The sequence below is a fragment of the Nymphalis io genome, chromosome 15 (genome assembly GCF_905147045.1).
Source record: "Nymphalis io chromosome 15, ilAglIoxx1.1, whole genome shotgun sequence".
NCBI lineage: Eukaryota > Metazoa > Arthropoda > Insecta > Lepidoptera > Nymphalidae > Nymphalis > Nymphalis io.
The window spans coordinates 6,327,275-6,349,221 of NC_065902.1; the positions used below are offsets into that span (position 1 = coordinate 6,327,275).

The following is a 21,947-nucleotide window of genomic DNA, read 5'->3' on the forward strand; positions in this document are numbered from 1 at the left end:
CAATACTACATTATGAAGAATTCAAAACTACAGAATATATACAATACATTGTTTTGCAATTATAATTTGCATAAATATATTATAATGTTTTTACTAAATGGACAATATGGATGACGATTGTGAATCAACAATGTTTTTTACCCAAGACAATATAGATCAAGGCAAGTTTTAACCCCCTAGATCTAAGCTTATCTAGCTCAAGACCTATCGTCCTTGAGATACAAAAAGGAGCGTCTTAAGGCGCGTCGCCGAGACATTGTCGCGACCTACCGTCGCCACTCTTCTCACTCGACATAAAACTAAATCTCCTACGAGAAAATTCTATATTCCTTACCACTAGATGATAAGTTCTCCACGATCTGGCTTTCTAGTTTATTTTTTATATCCATCCTAAATAATATCAGACAAAAAACTTCTGGTATGACATAATAAGATTTTCGGAAATCGGAATATTATTGCGGTTCTAAATGTTTATTACATATCGTGTTTTCGTCTATCCAGCCGAAATCAAGGTCTATAAGGTTGCAAAAACGGTTATAAAATAAAAGATAATGACGTATTACAAGCCAAGAAATTGTTCAATCATTAAAGTTGTAAGTACATTTAGATATAATTGGCTTAATCGTCGCGACCGCCTTAACGCATAGCGAACATTCCCTTTTAGGAGTGTCAGTTGTGGATGAAACGTCGAATGAAAATATTAGGAGGATTATTATTACCGTTTTTTATAAATAACGAATTATTATTTACCACTTATAGTATAAGAATTAAGATCTCATGTTTCGATGGGCTTAAAACCGCCCATATTATCTATTGGGATTGGAAGCATCAAGGAAACGTCACTACAGCAATCATTAGGAATCTATATTTTACTCTAATTCCTTAGAGCGCACGCCCACGCCCGCTAAGCGGATTGTCGGCTTATCGTTCGACAGTCTTACTCACCTAGTTTTTTACGGTAGCAAAAAATAGATATAAAGAATAAGGACGTTATTTGTGTGAAAAAATAAATAAAGAAACACGGTGTTGATCCCTCAGGTTTCCCGGACGGTTTTAGGAATTCCGTGACTCAAATAATTAAGTTCGAAGCTGGGGGTCGGTGGGTGAAATTATACATTGTTATTGCCACTATAAATCTAATTTTCGGTGAACGCACTCGCCTCGAATAACAAATATTAAATACACTAAGTGTTGTAATTCATATTCCTCGACTGCTAAATGGCTTAAAAGATTTAATAATTACAATAACTTGCTTATGATATTATGTATACATAAGTAAATTGCAACTTGTACTTCGTACTTTGTACAAGATAGCATTTTCATCATGAATTTGTTATTTGAATTTGTAAAATATAATCCCGATTGTATTTACTGAAGTGTTATTAGATCCATTTCTTGTTACCTACAGCTATAACCTCGTAAACTGACGATGCAGCGATTGCGTTATATAGGAAATTACTGCACTAAAGATGAAGCAAAGCCCATTTATGATGATAAGGTAGACCAGACGGTTGCGAAAGTCTTCAAGACGCGCTTCGTTACGGCTGTCGGAGCACTAGATGCCTAGATGCCAATCTCTCACAGTCATATGTATGTCTACGTCAGAGTGTACATGACGCAACAGATTAAAGGCCGTGGAAATCGCACATCTTTCTAAGGCCTCGTTCTTATTCCTAGAAACTATTATAAAGAAAACACAATTACCTATATATATTTAAAAACTGCGGCTATTATAACTTTTTATATTTACTTTAATCGTGTGATACAACGTCGCTTTTCAATTCCGTTTGTTCGTAACTACTCCGATGTTTTTAATGTGGAGTTTCGGTATATTTAAATGCGTTGAGTTTTTACGATAATTTAGATAGTTTCTTCGCAAATGAAAGAATGCCTTATTTGAATCAATGGTTTGAGAGATTTTATAAAAGACTGAAACAGTACATAAAAACACGCGAAGCGTGCAGTAAGATAAGTATTACAAAATAGACGGATAGATATTATAATAATATTATTTCAATATATTATAATGTTTATATAATATTATAAATGGTTGAATAATACGGACTCAATAATATAATAATATTAGTTTATATTATTATTTGAAAGACTGTCCCGGGATGAACCCCTAATGCAAAACATACACTTTGGAAAACGGGTCAGCTAGTTAAGAATAAAATGCATACCTTTTTTATTTTATACTAAAGAGAGGATCTTAAGGCTGATTAAAGCAGGAACCACACATTCGATTAATGTATTAAATGTTATAGTGCTTTTCTTAGTATCGCGGCATCTTGAGACGCCTTTTAAAACAACGTACATGCTAAAGCTTTTCTGAACGTTTTCTTTTTAATATATTTTATAGCATCGTGATTGTATTGTAAAGCATAAACGTTACTAAGCTAGTAAAACCCGTCTTAAGTAAAATAAAATATATATATTTAAAAAAAAAACTTATTTTATAATAACATTTGTAACTTAAGTGTTTAAATATATAATATCTACTATTATAAACTACAATTACTTGTATATTGAATAAACGAGTCGTTTTTTTACTGGGTATGAAATAAAAATGACTATACGAAATGTAAAGCCAGTCCAAATCTAACCAGTTCTTTACGATGTAAGCTCATTCACAGATGATGTTTGTATATTTTATAATAACTTTTACCTTATTTTTTTGTACTTAATTATACAGCAGGTTCTGTTTTTGAAATACGATTTTCAAGACAATATTTTCATTTAACATATTTTTAGATGTATACGCAAATAGAGGTTGAATTTTGCAAATGAGCGTCGATGGCCAATTCCGAAACTACACGGATTTCCGAAAATTGTTGACGAAAAAACAGATAAAGAATCAAATTATTCCGTTCCGATCCGTGAGATCCAATAGCAGATTTTATTTAGGGAGATAATTTAAATTATGTCTAGTACAAATAATATTTGCATATAACTGCATACACTTTATTATTTAATAAAAACTTATTTGTAAATGTAATTTTTTTTAGTAAATGAGTAGTTATTTTATTTCAAATTTATATTATTAATTTCAGAGTACCGTCGGTTGTCGTTCCGCGAGCGGCGCAGGCGGCGCGGTGACGGTCGCGAGCGCGAGCGCGGGCGCAGGCGCGGGCGCGTGCGCGGCGCGCATGGCGAGCGCGGGCGCGCAGTTCCGCGGCGGTACGCAGCAGTGGTCCGCGGCGTATACGCCGCAGCCCTGCCGCTATCCGCCGCCGCAACCTCAGGCCTACGCGGCGGCTCCGAGCCCTTACACGCAACACCAGGTAGAAAATTAAAATAAAACATTAATATATCAGTACTATAATTGCGTAAAAAATAAATAATTTAGTAAAAGATTTTTAAATAGAAATAAACATATTTACTATAAATGCTTTCACCACATATTTTAGATTTGCTTTTAGTAGGTAGGTACATAAAACAAAAAGGTTGCATATTACATAATTTGTCGCTAGTTGCCCTTGCAAAATATTATTATTGAAAGTATAGAAATAATATTGCAAAGCATGGCATTAAAGAAGTAATTATTTAAAATACCATTTTCTCTTTTAAAAACCTCAAACGGTGCGAATGACCACTATCACTAATCTGTCCATAAATTCAACGCGACTTTTAATCCGGTAATTACTGAGACATTCCGAGCAGTATTAGTTTTTGCTGTTTCGATTCGGATTAAAAGCTTAAGGTGAATAAATATTAATATCCGTACTTATTTACCTGTTCAACAAATGTTTAACAGTTGAATATGAAATTTAATTAATGTAAATAATAATCTTAAATGAGTACAGAAACCTAACCATAAGTTACAATGTAATATAAGCCTCGTGACATTCCAATTCTAACAAGATGTTTAACTTCGCATACCACTGTTAACGTGGCGTTTTAAATAGGGTTACGCATTACAAATACTGAGTTGAATTGCTACAAGCATACATGAACACTATCACTAAGTAATTGCATTCTACACAAACACCTTTTTAGTCAATTGCGTTACTCATTATAGTAAATATGCCTGACGGAAGCGAGTCTCCGTGGTTTTGCTTAACATCCTATCAATCTCTATATTCCCACGATACATAGTTGAAGAGCGGGAGCTTAGCTAATAAACTATGTGAATAGTTATAAGTTAATTTACAGTCGGCCACAATGAATGTCCAACTTGGCGTGAACTCTATTGTCCAGCATTATTATGCAATATATCACAAACTATCTATATACTAAGTAAATTAGAAATCAACACGTGAACGACGCTTAGAATTTAATATACTGACCATCCATTTAAATACCTTTTTTATTATTTAGTTCTTCTTTATTAATTTAGTTTAATGTCTCGAAGAACAATTTTTAATTAAACGAAGAAAAAAAAAGTATTTACAAAGATAGGCTGGATATACGAGTACGATATGAAAAACTATAAATTTGTACGCAATACTATATATATTATGTATATCGATCGGTGTTTTTTATATAATAAAGCCAATATATTTCATCTTAAACTGCAATTCGGAATTACTTTAATTTAGTAAGAGTTAGAGCAAGGCGTAATTAAGAGGGAACTTCGCTCCATCAATTCGGCTAACCGCGTCTGCGGAACCCTTATACAAAACACAAACATTAACAGTGTAACGTGATTAATGTTCGTCGGAGCACTCAATGTCTGTATCATGATTTGCATAAAACTAGTTAATGCACAAGTTACATTTCATAATAAAGTCCATATAGCAATACTAAGTGTCAACGGATCTCATTTGATGGAAGGTTTGGGGTTATAGTTCGAGAAGTTCAATAGTTTTCAACAGTAATAAGATGATATGTATGTTTATTGATTACAATAAGCACATTGCTTTAGTTGGTGCACGTGGTACAATGACGCATTTTTGCAGATACGATTCCTCTTGTAACGCTCAACGAAAAAAATAAAAAAACGAGTTATAAAATAATTTTAACATTGCAATACTACACTATTTTTAAAAATTCAAGTAAAGTATATAATAACGAAACACTCATTTTTTTTAACTGACCTAAATTACATTAATAAAAGATAAAATATCAAAATTTTACATTTAATAAAAGTAACACGCTGAAGCTTCCTTATTCACACATAACCCTATTCGGGTTAAGTGGAAACGAGAAGGCAACAAGCGTTATTACCGGCTACTTCAGTACACGGCTCTGATGGGCAATCCCCTATAAACGGTAATGCTGGGCTACGGACCGTGAACGCTTTTAGAGAGCGTGATTCTATGCCTTGCATCAAATACACCATTTTCGTAAAGGAAAATTCATGTGATAAATAACGAAAGGAACAAAATTTTATAATATAATTATTTTTTAAATTGAAAATTGTATGCAATTAAAAAAATAGATTTTCATTCGCCGTTTCTTCTCAGGTCAGAGTATTTTCTTTTCCGAAACGCTTGTAGTTTTCACCGTGAATTAATAATTCTAATGCTTCTATATTGAATAAAGTAATTTAAATATTCAAATAAGAAAATGATTTTAACAGCAGTGGAGGACTTGATTCTGGAACAAATATTATGAAATAAATGTTAGTAAAACTTGATAACTATTTATTAAAAATATATTATAATAAAATTATCTTAACATGCTTCGACATATAAAACTAATCGAACGTTATTTTGATATTTACTAAGCATGCGTATAAAGATTACGTTTGTACTCAAATGTATTTAATAATTATATTTAAATTGGTTCATTAAAATTGCAGTAAAATCAAATAGCAGTATAACATAAAGAATATTTATAAAAATAATTTGGATTTATATTCGGAGTCTCAGTGGCGACACGCTATCAGAAAAATTAATTTGTAAAATCGATTTCAAAGATATTTAACTACGAATGTACATAATTCATACATCCTACATACAGGCAATAATTAAAAATGAAATCCTTGACGCGCGTTCATCTTTCAACCGAGAGACTAATAAATAAGGTATAAACCAATAAATAACGATACATAAAGGTCGAACAGAAGGGGAACCGTACATCACTAGTGATTAAAATACTCGAGTTCCGAGCTTTCGTTAACATATATCTGTGGTGAGTAATTACAGTACATTGATCATTGTCACAGTGCATCGAACGATTTGAGCGTCGAGACAGACCCGACAGGCGCTCCGCCCTCGCCGAGTTTACGAACCAACGCCGACATAAACCAGATGTCGCACACGAACAGTATTCACACTGCACCCCTACCTCCCCTCCGCAAGAATCTCGTAAAAGGAATTTCTCGCGTCCTTATCGCTTTCTGAAATAAAATGTAGCGCCCCGCATCGTACGTGTTTTATTACGAACCGTCTCCTTCAGGATTTATCTCATGGCCGACCGTTGCTGAACTCTTTTTAATGTTCCGTACTATAGTGCTTAATCCGGAAGTAACACTGCGTTTTATTGTAATGTGCGGAAGACCTTTATAGCTTTTATTACAATGCTTATTTATATTTTATATACATACTTCTTAAAATAAAAGTAATGTCTTTGATGAATAAACGCTGATCCTATACATTAATTAAAATACCCTAGAAACGTTTAATCACATAAAAAACTTGAATTTATTAAGCTTATGATATAACTTATTCATTAAATATTATTATATCCTACTACATATACTGGAAGCGTCTTACAAAGTTTTTTATCATTTTCCGTATCTCACGTCTCTGTCGTAGCGAACTTATTCAATACAATCTATTTATTGCCGTAAAGTTTTAATGAAAGTATCGTATACGTATAAATAATAAATAAGTGATAAATATAACTGTTATCTATTAAATCGCAAAAACCAGCTTATAGTCGTCTGGATATTCGCTTCAGTCTAACATTTGTTGTAGAAGTAAGTTTTATCTTGCTATAATCCTAAATGATCCCCGAGAGCCGTAAAGCAATGCGCGTGGAAGGCTTAAAGCCATCAATTTTAAAAGTTTGTTTTATTTAGTTTTTGTGTTGGTCTGTTCATCGACTCTAAGCAGCGACCTCACTATTCCGTAAACAACACTCGATTTTTAACCATTCTTAAACGCTTATACGTTTATTTTTAGTATACAGATTTAGAACTGCGTTTATTTAATAATTATGACTGCGTACTTCCAAACTACTTTTAAATTAATGTTCTTAGTGGTCGGTTCTCATACTTTAATAATATTTATAAAAATGGTTTTCAGAAAGTAATATACCCATATTACAATATTTACTCAAAAATCATTTAATAAAATGATGCTTATAATTAAACAAGTTAAATAAAAGAAACGAAGTGCGGTGTCGTAAATATTTATTTATGTTAATCCTTGCTATCAAATACAATGAGCTATTTCAAATGATTAACCAACTGGGAATTTGATTTGACCGGGTAGTTTTAATAGTGGTTAAGTATCTGTGACCACCTGATTAATGATTGCTATATGTCAGCTGTCACAACTGTCACAACGTGCAGCTTGTTAGATTCATCGCGCCCTCTTCTAAACGTGACCACCTTAAATGGAGAATACTTTTTTAGTAAAAGGATCGGTGTTTTTTTTTTCAAAAAAGCAACATAAGTGTCATTCGCATTCATAAGCGTCTCGTGTTCACTTTAACGTAATCCTATGTTACTGACATAAAAAATGTCTTATATAGATAACGTTTTGGTATCGTACAAAAGATCGACAGCTAAATAATGCATTAGCTGTTCACATCACATTCATCCAATCATTTATTTTCCCGTCATCCGCTGGAATTGTCTAACACCCACACGCTCAACCCTCTTCGCAGCTCATTTTCCCTAACATCGTATGCACGATTATAATGCTGAAAATTTTAAATACGTCGCTACCAACATTTTTGTAAAATAAATTATCCTAATTATGTTAGAGCTAAAAGTAATACGATGTTATATAATTTTTACAAAGCATTAATCTTTAAAATATATTTAGATCAGGAAATGATCGCGTAACAAACTCTTATGCGTTTGTTGACTCAGTGAAGATAATAGTTTATTTTTGTACAATGAGGCGGAGTATGTCCCATACTTGCGACCCTCCTAACTTCGAGTGAAAGTATAAATAAACAAGGCTTGCTGATATCCGACATCCAAAGAATTAGATTTATTTCAGCCATGGCGGAAGGTGAAGGACCCTAGCCTCTCGAGAGTGGAGACCTTAAAAACATTCCTCGATTAACGTTTTGTGAGAGGATTTCACGCTAAGTTTAAAGTGGCAATTTAAGGTGATGCTCAATTTGCCAACTTGTGTTTACACAACGATAGCATGTAGACATGTTGAAAGTTACATTATTTCTTTATGTATATAATATAAAACCACAATTCTATCTTAAAAATTTGTTCAATATTGAGGACCGGGGTCGGATCAAATCGCACTAAAAAGGGTTTTTTTTGTAGTAAGAGTGCCTCTTTTCTTAAATTAACATAATGGCTAAAAGACGTAGTCTCTGCCAGCTGCGGATATTTTGTTGGGTCGCTGATGAATGTTTTTTGTGTTCAATGTTTTATGCTTTATATGAAAGTACGAAAAAATATAGCTGAAATGAAATACATATTTTTGCGTCTATATTGCTTTTATTTATAATCTATTCATAATTATATAAAATATATTAAGCAATTGAATAAAGTTGAGTTGAACTAAATCAATCGTCGAAATTATTACTGATTACACATATTGAAAATACTCATAATGACATAAATAAACATACATATAGCTTCCTATAAAGCTTCCCGTAATTGTCAACATAGAATAGATTTACCGATACTCCGATTGGATCGACGATAAAACAAATGGAGCGCTCAATTTAAATAGATTGAATGGGATTTATGTTTCACTTCGTCAAGCTTCCTATGAATAGCAGACGGTTCCTATCGTGTTTATTCAACAGAATTTCATGGAACTCGTTAAAAACAGCTGTTTCGCACTGATTCCGTTCTCCTAATTAAATTGGAACGAAATGGTCAGTTTGAGCACAGATACGAATGGATTTAATGCATCGTGGTTGCGTGACGACCATGTGACGTTGCGCGCCGCACGCACGCGCTGCGCTATCGAGCCGGGACCAACTGTTGAGTGCCGCTCACTCCCCTCCATTCCCATATTGCATGACGTCATCGTCACTTCTATCATTGTGTGCGGTATACATGTAGCAAAGTGCATAATCGGACCGTAGATATTATCCATGGGAAATTATTACTGAATATTCAGTTCATTATGGACATAAAAAGGTTGCACAATTTCTACGAGCTGTATAGCTTACTAGATAACATTTTATGCATTTAGTTAATCATAGAGCTTTTTCAAAAATAAAATGTTTGCAACATTTTATTTTTAAACCTAAATACAAGAAACAAACAATAAGACAAAAATATTTCAATTTGTGTAAAGTTTTTACCTTTTTCGCTGATTGATTTATGAGTACACATATTAATTAATCAAACCTGCGTAATTAAGGCTTGCATACTACATCACTCCATTAGACAAAAACACTATTGCATTAAACAGAACGAACTGTCAAACTTCCGAAACGTAAGTAAAAATTGTAAATAATTTCGTAAGGAACTTTGTTGATGTTTAAGAAAACGTTTTTATAGTAGGAAAACTGTGCACATATAAGCAATTATTAAACTTTGTTCAGTTTGAAGAACACTCATTAATTTCACACAGAATCTTAATTCAACGCGTAAACTCACTTAAAGTTGTGAATTAGTCTTCATATTCCGACATTCTCCCTAAGTAAACGGTGATAAAACCCTTCAAACGAGCTCGAGAGCTCTTATACAGGCCCTTGCCTTGTTGCAAGCCCTAGCTATATCCTGACACCCTACACTTAACAATACACTAGACAGTCATAACGACAATGGCTCTCAAATTTTAACTTCTTTTTTGCATAGCGTATAAACAAGTTACGAGGTTCTTATATTAAAAATTTAGTTTCCAATATTTGAAAACTATTCGGTACTACTTGTTATATTATATACTTAATAAATTACAAATACTGGTAGTGCGTATTTTAAATCTATAATTTTATCACTGATGATTAAAAACCATTAAAATTCTTTTGAAAGATATTTAAATTCGAATATTCAATTTCCATTCTTATCCTTGAAATAGACGAGCATAAAGCTCTTAGCAATTCAACTTGCTTTTGTGATCTGAACATGAATTTGAATTTAAATGAAATCGCATATGAATTAAAATAGAAATTTCAGACTAAATAATAATATTATTAATATTTTCTACTATGTTGTATGTCGTTTTTAGCAGTTTTATTTTTATTTAATGTACAAGTTATAACATGACACTAAAATAAACTAAAATTAAATTATAATGCTTGAATAAATTAATATTAGCTATACAAGTACGTACATCACGACCGCGTAACGACAGAATTCTCGTTAAATACTTTTGAAAGATTTATCCTTATAACCTGGAGACGTAATAAATTAAAGAATTCCGAGAAGACGCGCTTACCAATATTTTTCAATGTTACCCGTCAAAGTTTTTGAAGTAATGATTGGATGTCATCTTGGCAAGCAACTCCCTTTTTCCATCTCGTCTTTTTTAGCCGTTCGCTTACCTTTGAATTAATTTAAATTATAGGTATATAAGCATTTTATTTTTAACATGAGTGAATCATAACCAATCCAAATCGCATATCCCAGAAAGTAGAGAAACTTTTACGTCCACTGTCAGCTCATATTAAACTTTGAAACTCCATCCAAGAAAGCATGTCTCAACTTAGCGAAAACTGTCCAATAGTAACATAATCTTTGTAAAACTTCAACCTGAAAACGAACGCAGAGAAATGATTCATTTAAAAACACATCAAATATTCTAAGTACTTAATAAAGTTAAATTGACGCAATTACACGTGGATTGTGGATGTGACAATTTATATTACAGATGATTATATAGTAACTATGTATCAGCAACAACCTTATATCATTATTAATTTTTCAAAATAAATAAATTATATTTTTGTTTGATTCTATTTTATTTCCAAGAATTTCTATTGCAACGATTTTTACATATTGATTTGTAAATTTTTATACGTATATAGGACATCGGTATTATACAGACATATTTTATTTGATCTATAAAGATGTATTTAATGTATTATTCTTTTTCATAAATAATTATTACAGAATAATGTCCTCATGTCACGGAGAATATTACGTGTATCCACTTAGAATTCGCTTACACGGGTTATCGCTCCGCCATACAAGGATACATCCTTCTATAAACGACACCACATTTTATGGGTTTAATATGTTAACTTAATGCAAATAACTACAGCATGTAGATTTGTACCTCCGTAGACACTAATGGTTCGAATAAATTTTCAGCTAGAATGAATGTTTCGCAGTTATCCCATTTAGCTGCGAACGATCGTGACATGCTGGAAAAAGTTCATACGAGACATTTTAATTATGTTGCACGTTTGAATATAAGTCGTATAGCAAATAGAATAGAATAGATAGCTCGCATATAATATTAAGCTAATTTACTTTATTTTTTCGCTTTATCTTCATTTAGGTACTTTTATCTTTACCTAAGTTAAATAATTATAATCATATGTTTATTATTTTTTTGTTTAGTCTTGATAGACCACCATATTGGATAGAGTTGAAGTATTTAAATATTAATTAAAAGAAGCACATGCACAGTTAATCTGTGTGCCGCAGTAAGTATTTCCTGCACTGTGGTTAGAATGCCGACTAGTAAACCTCATGTAACTGTTTCCTCGTAAGCGACTGCGATTCGAGCACGTGCAATCCATACCGTAACCCGTTGACTTCTCCTGGCTTGGTCCGTCCGACGTACGAGTCGATTAAGGGCGCGTGCTTGGAATCAACATGCGTTCATTACCCGTCCCTATTCATTACCTGCCAGATAAATAACTAAAAACTTGATCCCTTGCACGTCTCTACGAATGCAATTTCAATGATATCGACTAAAGATCAATTTTTTTTCATTACCTTTCGTTTTATATGGTGGTATCAAAGAAATTATATTTATTGATTTTATTTATTGGATAACTAATAAGAAATATAATAATTAAAGTTAATTAAAACAACAACGATCACATTCTGGGACACACGACGTAAAACGTAATGTAGACCTTATTTTTGCAGTTTACAAGTACAACTATGACTGGCGGTTGCGGAGCGACGGGGACGCGGGTGCCCACTGCTGCATCACCAGCGAACACGGCGTCGAGCTCGTCATCCAACTCAGCAGGTGGCACTCGCTCCACTAGCCTTAGCACTGCGCCTCCGCCACCAGCGTCCTCCGCTTCCACCACTGGCGCCTCCGGCGAACAACTCAGTCGCACCAACCTGTACATACGTGGTCTCAGCCAGAACACTAGCGACAAGGACCTCGTCCAAATGTGCCAAATGTATGTTGTTATATAAAACGTTATATCTACTTTGCTTATTTCACTTCTCAGTCGCATTAATAACCAATAAGATTAAGTCATTAACATATTTATTTTGATTTTTAGGTATGGCAACATTATTTCAACAAAAGCAATATTGGATAAAAATACGAATAAATGTAAAGGTAATCAGCATTCATAGACATTTCTTCCTCTTACACTATCATAGATATCTTCCTAAGCCCACGACATTACTTCTGATATTAAACTGTGCATAGTTTTCACGTATGTATTACATATTTAAATAATGTATTTATCTCCTGAGATCTATATTCCATAGAGGGAAATTATTTTGTAACTGAATTTATATTAATATTTTCTAGAATACCATATACCTTCATTAAACTAATTCATCTATGGTGAGAATTTTTCCAATATATGCACGAACACTAGTTTCAGTCTAAACATTACTTATGACATCCTCGTTCAAGATTACCTATTTATTATGTATTGATGTATTTAGTTTATCATTCAAAACAACATCACCATACTGCACTTCGGCACGGACGAATTTCAATTCCGATGTTCTATTTTTATTTTTGAAAAAAACGCACGTAATATATTTCACAGTGTTATTCTTTTGTCACCTCTCATTGCTCAAATTTGAAGTAAGCTCAAGTCATTAGAAGAACATTTTAATTTGTTTTTACTCTTACTAGTTGTTGTAAATTGTATTTTTTTTAAATTAGTTATCCTTTATTCGAAGCATGAATCATCGGTTTCACGGACGAATTTCAGTGACCTGTTTTTTTCACTTTTTACTATACACGTATATTATTTTTGTTTTCGCAGGTTACGGTTTTGTAGATTTTGAAACAATCGCATCTGCTGAGGCTGCTGTTAAAGGATTACAAGCCAAAGGTGTTCAGGCCCAGATGGCTAAAGTGGGTATCTGGTTCCTGCGTAGACTGAACCGTGTACGTTGTGCATGCAAGTAATACTATTATGACTAACCGCCTGCTCCCTATCCGCTCACCCAATATCACTATCGAAATCGTCGGTATTAATGCCATTACAAAGACTATTTGAAAATAGGAACAAAATAACCTACTTAATTCTTATACAGTTTCCCATTGTTGTCAATTGGTTTTAATAATAATAACCAATCATTTAATTTAATATCTATTCAAAACGAAACACATTTCAAATATTGTTAAATGCATTTGGTTTAAATGAGAAAATCCTTAAAATATTTAAATATTTTTACTAAATTCTTAGAATGATTCGATATCGCTAAAGGATTTGTTTGATTGGATCGTAACCCTCAGTACCTCTCAAGTCCAGTCCTATAATCCGCCTACCCTTACATATAGCTTTAGTACTTCCCCATTTATTGTTAAAGAAATGCTATGATATTTAACAAAGCATTTTAAAGCCGTGTTTTATAAATATACTGTAAATGTTTTGCTAGATTTGAAATACCTTTGCATATAGTAGCATCAATATCCTGTTCCATATTTGGAAGTCAATATTTAGATACCGTGTAAGTCACATACTGACTATAGATGTTTGGACCCTCTTTAGCTTGACGTAGGTCCAGAGTTCAGATCATTGACATTAAACGGGCGATTAATAGAGGATTTGGTTTAAAAAGTATTTAATCATTCATTTATCAGTTTAATTTGGGGATCATCACGAGATATTTTCGTATCAACGTATTCTCAAACAGAACTGTGTGACATTATCGTGTTGTAAGTATTTACAAACCCTTTCAATGGTACCTACGCAAATTCAGCGCAAATATAACGCTTACTTACTTCAAACATTGTTTCATCCTGTTAATTCTATACTATTATCGTTTGCTTCAGCGGTATAACAATGTATTTCGCTACTGGGCTCTGGGTATTTCTATGCTTTCAATATTAAATTAGTGTGTATGCGACTTAACAAGCTTCATAAACTCTATGCTGATGTATATGCCCATGTCGTTGATAACACCTACATAATAATAATAATATAGCATATTAGATCCAATCCGCTGATTTACGTCACAGCTGGCTTAAGTGTCTAGATAATCTACGCTAGCTTCAAGCTAATATCAATTTACTCAGAAATAACCTTGGACATCTCGAGGAATACTAACAGAACATGAAGGAATATTTAATTCAATTATTTTCATATTGATTTTTTTATTGTTGTTTATATTGCGTTACAATTATATTAAATAAAACTTTCATTTGAATTTGAAAATATTAACAATAAAATTAATAAACTATTAAAAATAATATTTGTTAAAAAGTCTGATTCTTATTCTGAAGATAGGTAATATATTATAGAGAATTAGGAATGTTTGCTTGAACAACTTCCATCGGGTTTTACAGCAACAGGAACAAGATCCCACCAACCTTTACATGGCGAACTTGCCACCGCACTTCAAGGAGAATGATGTGGACCAACTGTTGGCAAAGTTTGGTCAAGTGGTCTCTACGAGGATCCTTAGAGATACCCATGGACATAGCAAAGGAGTTGGCTTTGCAAGAATGGAGTCTAGAGAGAAATGCGAGCAAATCATTCAAGTGAGATATATATATTTATAATAAATATCTACGTTACTATATTTTTACATAATAATTTAAGTAAAATAACAATTAAAACTTAATATTTAAAAATGAATTATGAATATGGTATCATTATATTCTTCTATTTTCAGATGTTTAATGGAAATCCGATACCAGGCGCTAAGGAGCCTTTGCTAGTTAAGTTTGCCGATGGTGGCAATAAGAAAAAGGCTTTATATAATAAGCAAAACGATAATGGTGGTCGAGCATGGCGAGACAATAACGAATCGATCACTCAGGTACAAAAATGAATACAAAAATCTTTTATATTAAGTAATTTAACTTTAGAATACTACCATTATATAATTATATAAATGCATAAATGCTTTCTACATTATTCCAGTTATACCTACCCTACCCAAGGCTACGGGCAAGTAATATCGGTGTCTTTAAAATACCAAATCAAAATATTTATTTCTATTTAATCAAATTCGCTACTGCTTAGAGCAGCTTCGCTTAAAAAACATTTAAATATCGTTTTGTATATTTCTCATATATACAAAACATTGATATTATATAACTATGAAATATTATCTGTGTTGCAGGCAATGAGTGTGACTGGCGTATACGCGAGCGGTGTGGGAGGCGCAGGCGCAGGCGGCGAGTGTGCGGGCGTATACCGCGGTAGCGGCGTGTACGGCGTAGCGGCGTTCCACCCGCAGCTGCACCACCACCACCACGCAGCCCATCCGGCGGCCTGGCTGGCGCCCTACGCCGCCCTCATCCCGCCCGCGCACCCCGCGCACCACGCGCCGCACGCCCCGCACGCACCACACCCTGCACACATACCCATCGACACCGTGCCTAGCCAATACGTTAGTTATTTTGAATATTATAAAACGTTAAAATAGAAGTTAAACATAAAAAAAACGATTGTAAAAGTATTCATAAAATCACTATAATCGAATATAGTCGGCCACTAACCTAGACAAAGAAATATCAGTCAACATAAAAAAAACTAAACGACTGAAGGTTTTCTCTGTTTTCTAGGTAAACTGGGACAGCTTAAGGCCGGAAAATGAGCTATACGTGAGTGTGAATATGGAGTAATCGCTATGGAGTACTCGCATTTACAAATGTGCCGTTCGATCGCTTGATGCACTCAGTTTAAGCTAGTCACTCGCTTACTATGTTATTAAAAAAAAACATAAACAAAAGCGTACTTTTCAAATTTCAGTACTTTACATCGCACCCGTATCAATACTTCACGGGGCCGACTCCGCCCATCATCCAGATGCCGATGGAGAGCGAGCATGCGTCGACGGCGGCGTCGCCCGACGAGGCATACCAGTCGTACCCGCCTCCCAAGTAGACCATAAGCCATGCTACAACAATTCAATACTGTACACGAGCCAAAAATCAAAGCAACTGTGACTTTTACAATGTTAATTTGTTTTAGTTTTAATTTGCGGCCGTTATAGACTTCATCGAAAGCTACGTGCGCGACGCCTTGCGTCACATTCGCCCATAGTCGTTGGGCCTAATTTTTCTTGGCATTATTGCCTTGACTATGTATTTATTTTTTTCGATAGGCTTCTTTACGATCCTCTTGACTTTACGCTGAACGTGCGATTCGCTGTGATGTTTTGATGAGGTCTTTTGACGGTTCGAGGAGAGGAATTTGATATATAGATATAGCTGCAATTTTAAATGTGTTTTTACATTATAATTTTATTATTGTTTTATGAAAATTTTAATGTAAGGTTTTAGGGGCAGGTTTTCAACATGTTGACACGATTATTTAAGATAGTTAGGTATTTATTTTAGCATAGTTTAATTTGATTGAATTTTAAATTTTTAAATTTATTGTCGAAATGAAAAATTTATTATTTTTTTTATTATCACAAAAGTAATATATAACTTGCAGAATAATTTAAAATGATATTGAACAAACTATGTGCAATCCGGATTTTCGAAACGTTATAAGAACCTATATTAGATGAGTAATTTTATAATTTCTTTGTAACGAAATCATAATTTTCTGGTTTTATTGGTATTTGTAATAGGAGGAAAGCAATATCTGCGAGGTTTAGGGTAGGAAAGTGAACGGGAAAGGTCATATCAAATGGAAACAAATTTATATACTACCAAATTCTAAAGTATGAAGGAGCGACTTATATGTTATGATAAAAAAAGGTTTATCATCGTTTAGACGTCGTGCAAATGATTATTCCGAAGATTGAAAATCTTTCGAGAAATTTGTATTTTTAAAATACAAGAGATATTGATATAACAAGAAAACGGCCGAAACAGCTATTAAAATATTTTAAATTTTCGCTAAGACATTAAATAGATGGCGTAGGTATTTTTGACCACCACGTGGGACAATGGTCGTGATTATTGTATGTATGTATATTTTCAAAATGTTTTTGGCATGGTGCTTTAGTCGTTTTATTTGGAAAATGATACTTTACATATAAACTATACAGTATTATCTACATTATTCATTCATACTGGTGCAGTCTTCCAAGAATCGCAAGTACCTATTTTTACAGCATTTTTTTAGAAAAAAATAATTATATCGGTTCATAATTTCTTTTGAAATACGATAACAGCTCCAGTCGCCGTTAAATCTGTGTCACTCATGGCGCTCATAAAATATAACTCATCTCATCAAACTCACCCTAGAGAGAACCACTACACACTGCTCGCCGTTGTTGTAAGCGTTTCTATCACAATTGTCGCTTTTGTTATTAAAAAGGAGCTTAAGAATGTATTTTCGTAATAAAAGATTTTATTTCGATCGCAGTACGTAATAAATAAAAACGTCGTTGCCAAACCCAACTACAGACTGAATTTATGTATACCATACCGAAACCTCCAAATAGTTATTTCTTGATCCATGTTTTGATTCATACTCAAATAGAGACCCTAAGAACGAAGGCAATAGTGGTGTAACCGATGCGTGTGCGATTGCCGAGCAGTCGGTAGTTACAAGCGTTCGGCTAGTGACCTGTAACGCCGCGGTGATGATACGGCAACATTAGCAATAAGCAGTTGTATGTAAAGTCTATTTATACATTTTACGAGTCTATACAAATTTTTGTACGTTAAAACTCATGTTTGAAATACGTGAATAATGAAGTGATCCTTTTTTGAGAATCATGTACTGAATCAACTGTAGTTGTTATTTTTAGGCGGTCGGCACATTCCACTAGAAAACATCAAATAAAAATTCCACGATTGATTTCCACATTATAAATTGTGACGGATTCCAAATCCAAAATACGAACGCCGTTTTGGCGGAATTGAGCACATTTTGTACCATCACGTAGGTTTTGGGTACACTTTATGACTTTATATAAAATTTGATATTTTTATATTGAATATATATAAATTATACATGGATATGTATACATGTATATACATTGTTGATGGGTACGAGTAAAAGCCTACTATATCGCAACTGTTTAATTCTATTTTGGCACGTCAAGAGTTTCATCAGAACCAAAATATACAAATCATTAAAATCGAGTAAGAAGTAGGGAAATATTTATACAACCCAGGGACTGAAGACTAGTTAAATGTTTGATATATTAACTGTATTTTAACTGACGATTAAGCTGTAACTTCTTTATTCAAAACCTGTGAACAGACTTATAATAAAAAAAATACAGGAACTGACTTAGATGACGAGACAGGTTTTGAATGAATGACGTAGACTTTGAACGAATTAGTAGATTTTTTATTTTGTTTCAATAATTTTCAGGGATAGACTTAGATCGAATATTCGACTAAAAATGATAAAGTAGATTTTGAAGATTAGGAACAGCGTTATAGATTTTTGTATTCTTACCCGTAATATATGTACCTACATGTCTAACTTCCTTTAGAAACTCACAACTCAATAAAAACGCCTTTGAAAAAGTCAAGGTGAACTACACATAAATATACAATTAGCGGACGGACTGTCCTCACAAAACGTAGATTATCAATGGTAAAATGATAAAAAAATAAATTTTTCGTTGTGAACATTGAGATTTATAAAAAACAAATTGCACTGAACATATAAAGACTCCATAGATCAGTCTTATACTTGTATAATTTCTGATCAAGCCAAATATTATGAACTGATTAATATAATACCGCCTTTTACTCTTGAGAAATGTAACAACACAAGTGCGATAACCTGTTACAGACGTCGCGTGGTACTTAGATAAGTAATTCGATCGTTTAGTGTTCGAAGTACGCTGTGGCTTCCTGTAAAATCAGTCTTCCGATAGATATTTCCGCTTTGCATTTATAAAAATTATAAATTATTCAACTACTTTGATCCCGATTTAATTTGTCCCGATGTTGATGTTTTAGTCGTAAACGACTGTAAAATGTTCCCATCCTTTTCAGTGTCCAATTTTAAAGACTATTTGTTTCATTCCAACACAGATTGATATTCCCCAGGTATAGTAATGATAAGATTATAAAAACACAGAGTATAAGTGACTAGTATGATGTATAGTGTGTATAGTTAACACCGTCAAAAGCTAAATTTCGTGTGAATTATTTTTCTAATGCTTCCTACAATATAAGCAATAATAAACTTCATTTGATGGTAGTGCCTTCAGCTTCGTTTAAAATAATGAACAGAAACAATATTGCAGTCGCATATGTGCTTTACACGATATTTTTACAGGTAATAAGAGGACTTACCGTATTCATAAACGTAGTTATAATGTTAACTGTGGTTAAAATATTTTGTATTAACGACTAAAATGAAATAATGTGGCTGTCTAATCGTTGCATTTTTCACACATGATGTAAAGGTTGAATCCTGAAGATAAAATTGTAGATGTTCCTAGTTAGACTCACTTCAAAGTTCTTGACATGTGTGATTAATAAATACGTTACAATGAGATTATCGATGAGGATTTGTTATATTATATAGTGAGAGCTACTCAAACTAAAAGCACAAAAATGCATATTCAGGAACCAATTCCTAAATAACAAAACTGCGATACAACTGAAATAAATCATGTCGATGAATAGAAGTGTTAAGTAAATGTTTTTAAAAATAAGTCATTTAGTTTTAAGCGAATGTTGACTCGTTTTGCAACAGCGAATAGACAAGCTAAGGGAGCGAAGACGAATTGAAGGCTAGCTTTAGGGTTTAGGCTTAACTATAGATAGGTTAGTATAGCAAAAAAAAGGTTTTGACGCTAAGATAAATAGAATAGAACCCTAGCATATTTCCGAGGGAGCGCGACGCGCTGGCGTCCTTAGGCGATTCTAGGGTACTTTCCTTTGTTAGTTTATTAAATAATTTAATTTGAATGGACTGAGGTCGGTGCGGACGCGGGCGCGTCCTGTTCCCGTAGCGTAAGAGAACTAAGAAAACTAGTGAACACAATTTTGAGATAAGTATCAGTTGAACAAGTTTGCTTTCACCTCTTTTGTTATGTAGTTGACTAAGTGTAAAGAAAGAAAACTAAATGAAAAAAATCTGTGGGAAGTGTCGATACGATTGTATTTGTCCAATGTGTATTAATATAGTGTGGTGTTCTACCCAGCAGACTAGTCTAGATAGTAGAATAGTTTAGATAAAAATTTAGTTAGGTAGCCTAGGAATACGAAATGCAAAAAAATAAAACTTCATAAAATGTAAAAAAAAAGATGAAATTGTTGGTAAGAAAGAATATTTTTAAGGGACATGTTGCTTCGTTGTGTTATGATGTGAGGTTTGGCATAACTATGATAATAGTGTAAAAGCATTTCTCGCAGAGAAAAGACATAGAGGAAAGTTATGTATCTATTTTGTTACAAAGTGTTTGCAAGTTTCTATATTGTGCTATGAGCATTTTATGTGACCCGCATTATTTATAGTTATGCTGAATGGAGACTAAAATAATATATAAATAATAAAAAAAAAAAACAAAATGGTACTAAGAAGCGTGTTTTATTGTGACGAGTCATGTTCCTTTGCATTGAACATATTTTGTAAGAGCAAATGATTGAAATAAAACAAGCAAAACCAAATTTTGTACATCATTTCAACCTATAAATCCATTAATATAAGTTAATTATTTATTTATGTTAAGTACACTTACAATGTACATATTAAAACATTATGAGATGTTCACACAAAACATTGAAGGCTATTTAAACAAAATTATAATCTCAAATACTGATTAGCTGATATATGAAATTAAATTTGTTTTTCGAAATGTTAATTAACATCTCTCGTTCTGTTAAAGAATTGTCTGTAAATTTTTTAAGTCGAATTATTGAATTATTAATACAAGTTCATTCACTTGAATACCGTACCGTAACAGCCTGTGAATGTCCCACTGCTGGGCTAAAGGCAGGAGGCCTTCTCTTATTGAGGAGAAGATTAGGAGCTTATTCCACCACGTTGCTCCAATGCGGATTGGTAGAATCACTCGAATATGATCTATATATTTAAGAAACAGCTTATCTGTCTCTCTCGGTTTCTATTACTTCTTTACTCAGTATTGGGACAAATTGAACACACAAGTATGCTAAAATTAGGGAAATTTTAGAAAGGTTTACTAGAAATCCATGGCTTATAAACCATTACTTTAGTCAAAATCCAAGGCCAAATGAGATGTTAAATATGATTACCAATCAGTTCAGATTTAGAGTCGAAAACTCTTTTTTGTGCGTGCAACCCCAAAATGCTTCACATTAAATAAATTAACTTCTTAAATTATGACACTATTCTTTGAAGCAGGAATTCTATTATAAAACTTAGCATAATGGTTAATACCAAAAAATCATGGTCTGGTAATCACGATTCCATCAAAGTTGATGGAACCATGTCACCTTCACCCTCGAGCCTATTCCATAAAAAAATATCCACAGGCAACGGACTAGCGACTAGGCGAACGGTTTAGGAAATAAAAAATCGAGGAAAATCCCACACATAGCTGTCACATTGTTAAATACCATAAAGTCCGTTGCTTTTTCGTACTAGGAAGATTA

The 21,947-nt window shown here is 33.2% G+C and overlaps 1 protein-coding gene across 4 annotated transcripts in view; it reads left to right on the forward strand.

The window, feature by feature from the left end:
• LOC126774006 (protein alan shepard) overlaps positions 1–20,981 on the forward strand; it is an 84,371-nt gene extending 63,390 nt beyond the window's left edge. Inside the window, exons 2-10 of one of the 4 annotated variants that reach the window (XM_050495294.1) lie at positions 3,054–3,284; positions 12,134–12,414; positions 12,520–12,578; positions 13,246–13,370; positions 14,775–14,969; positions 15,104–15,250; positions 15,557–15,826; positions 16,002–16,040; positions 16,189–20,981. In XM_050495294.1, coding sequence (XP_050351251.1) covers positions 3,150–3,284; positions 12,134–12,414; positions 12,520–12,578; positions 13,246–13,370; positions 14,775–14,969; positions 15,104–15,250; positions 15,557–15,826; positions 16,002–16,040; positions 16,189–16,323 — 1,386 coding nt within the window. In that variant the 5' untranslated portion in view covers positions 3,054–3,149 and the 3' untranslated portion in view covers positions 16,324–20,981. The remainder of the gene's footprint in view (positions 1–3,053; positions 3,285–12,133; positions 12,415–12,519; positions 12,579–13,245; positions 13,371–14,774; positions 14,970–15,103; positions 15,251–15,556; positions 15,827–16,001; positions 16,041–16,188) is intronic. The other 3 variants (XM_050495296.1, XM_050495295.1, XM_050495297.1) reach the window with 3 other exon arrangements.
• Positions 20,982–21,947: the final 966 nt, after the last annotated feature.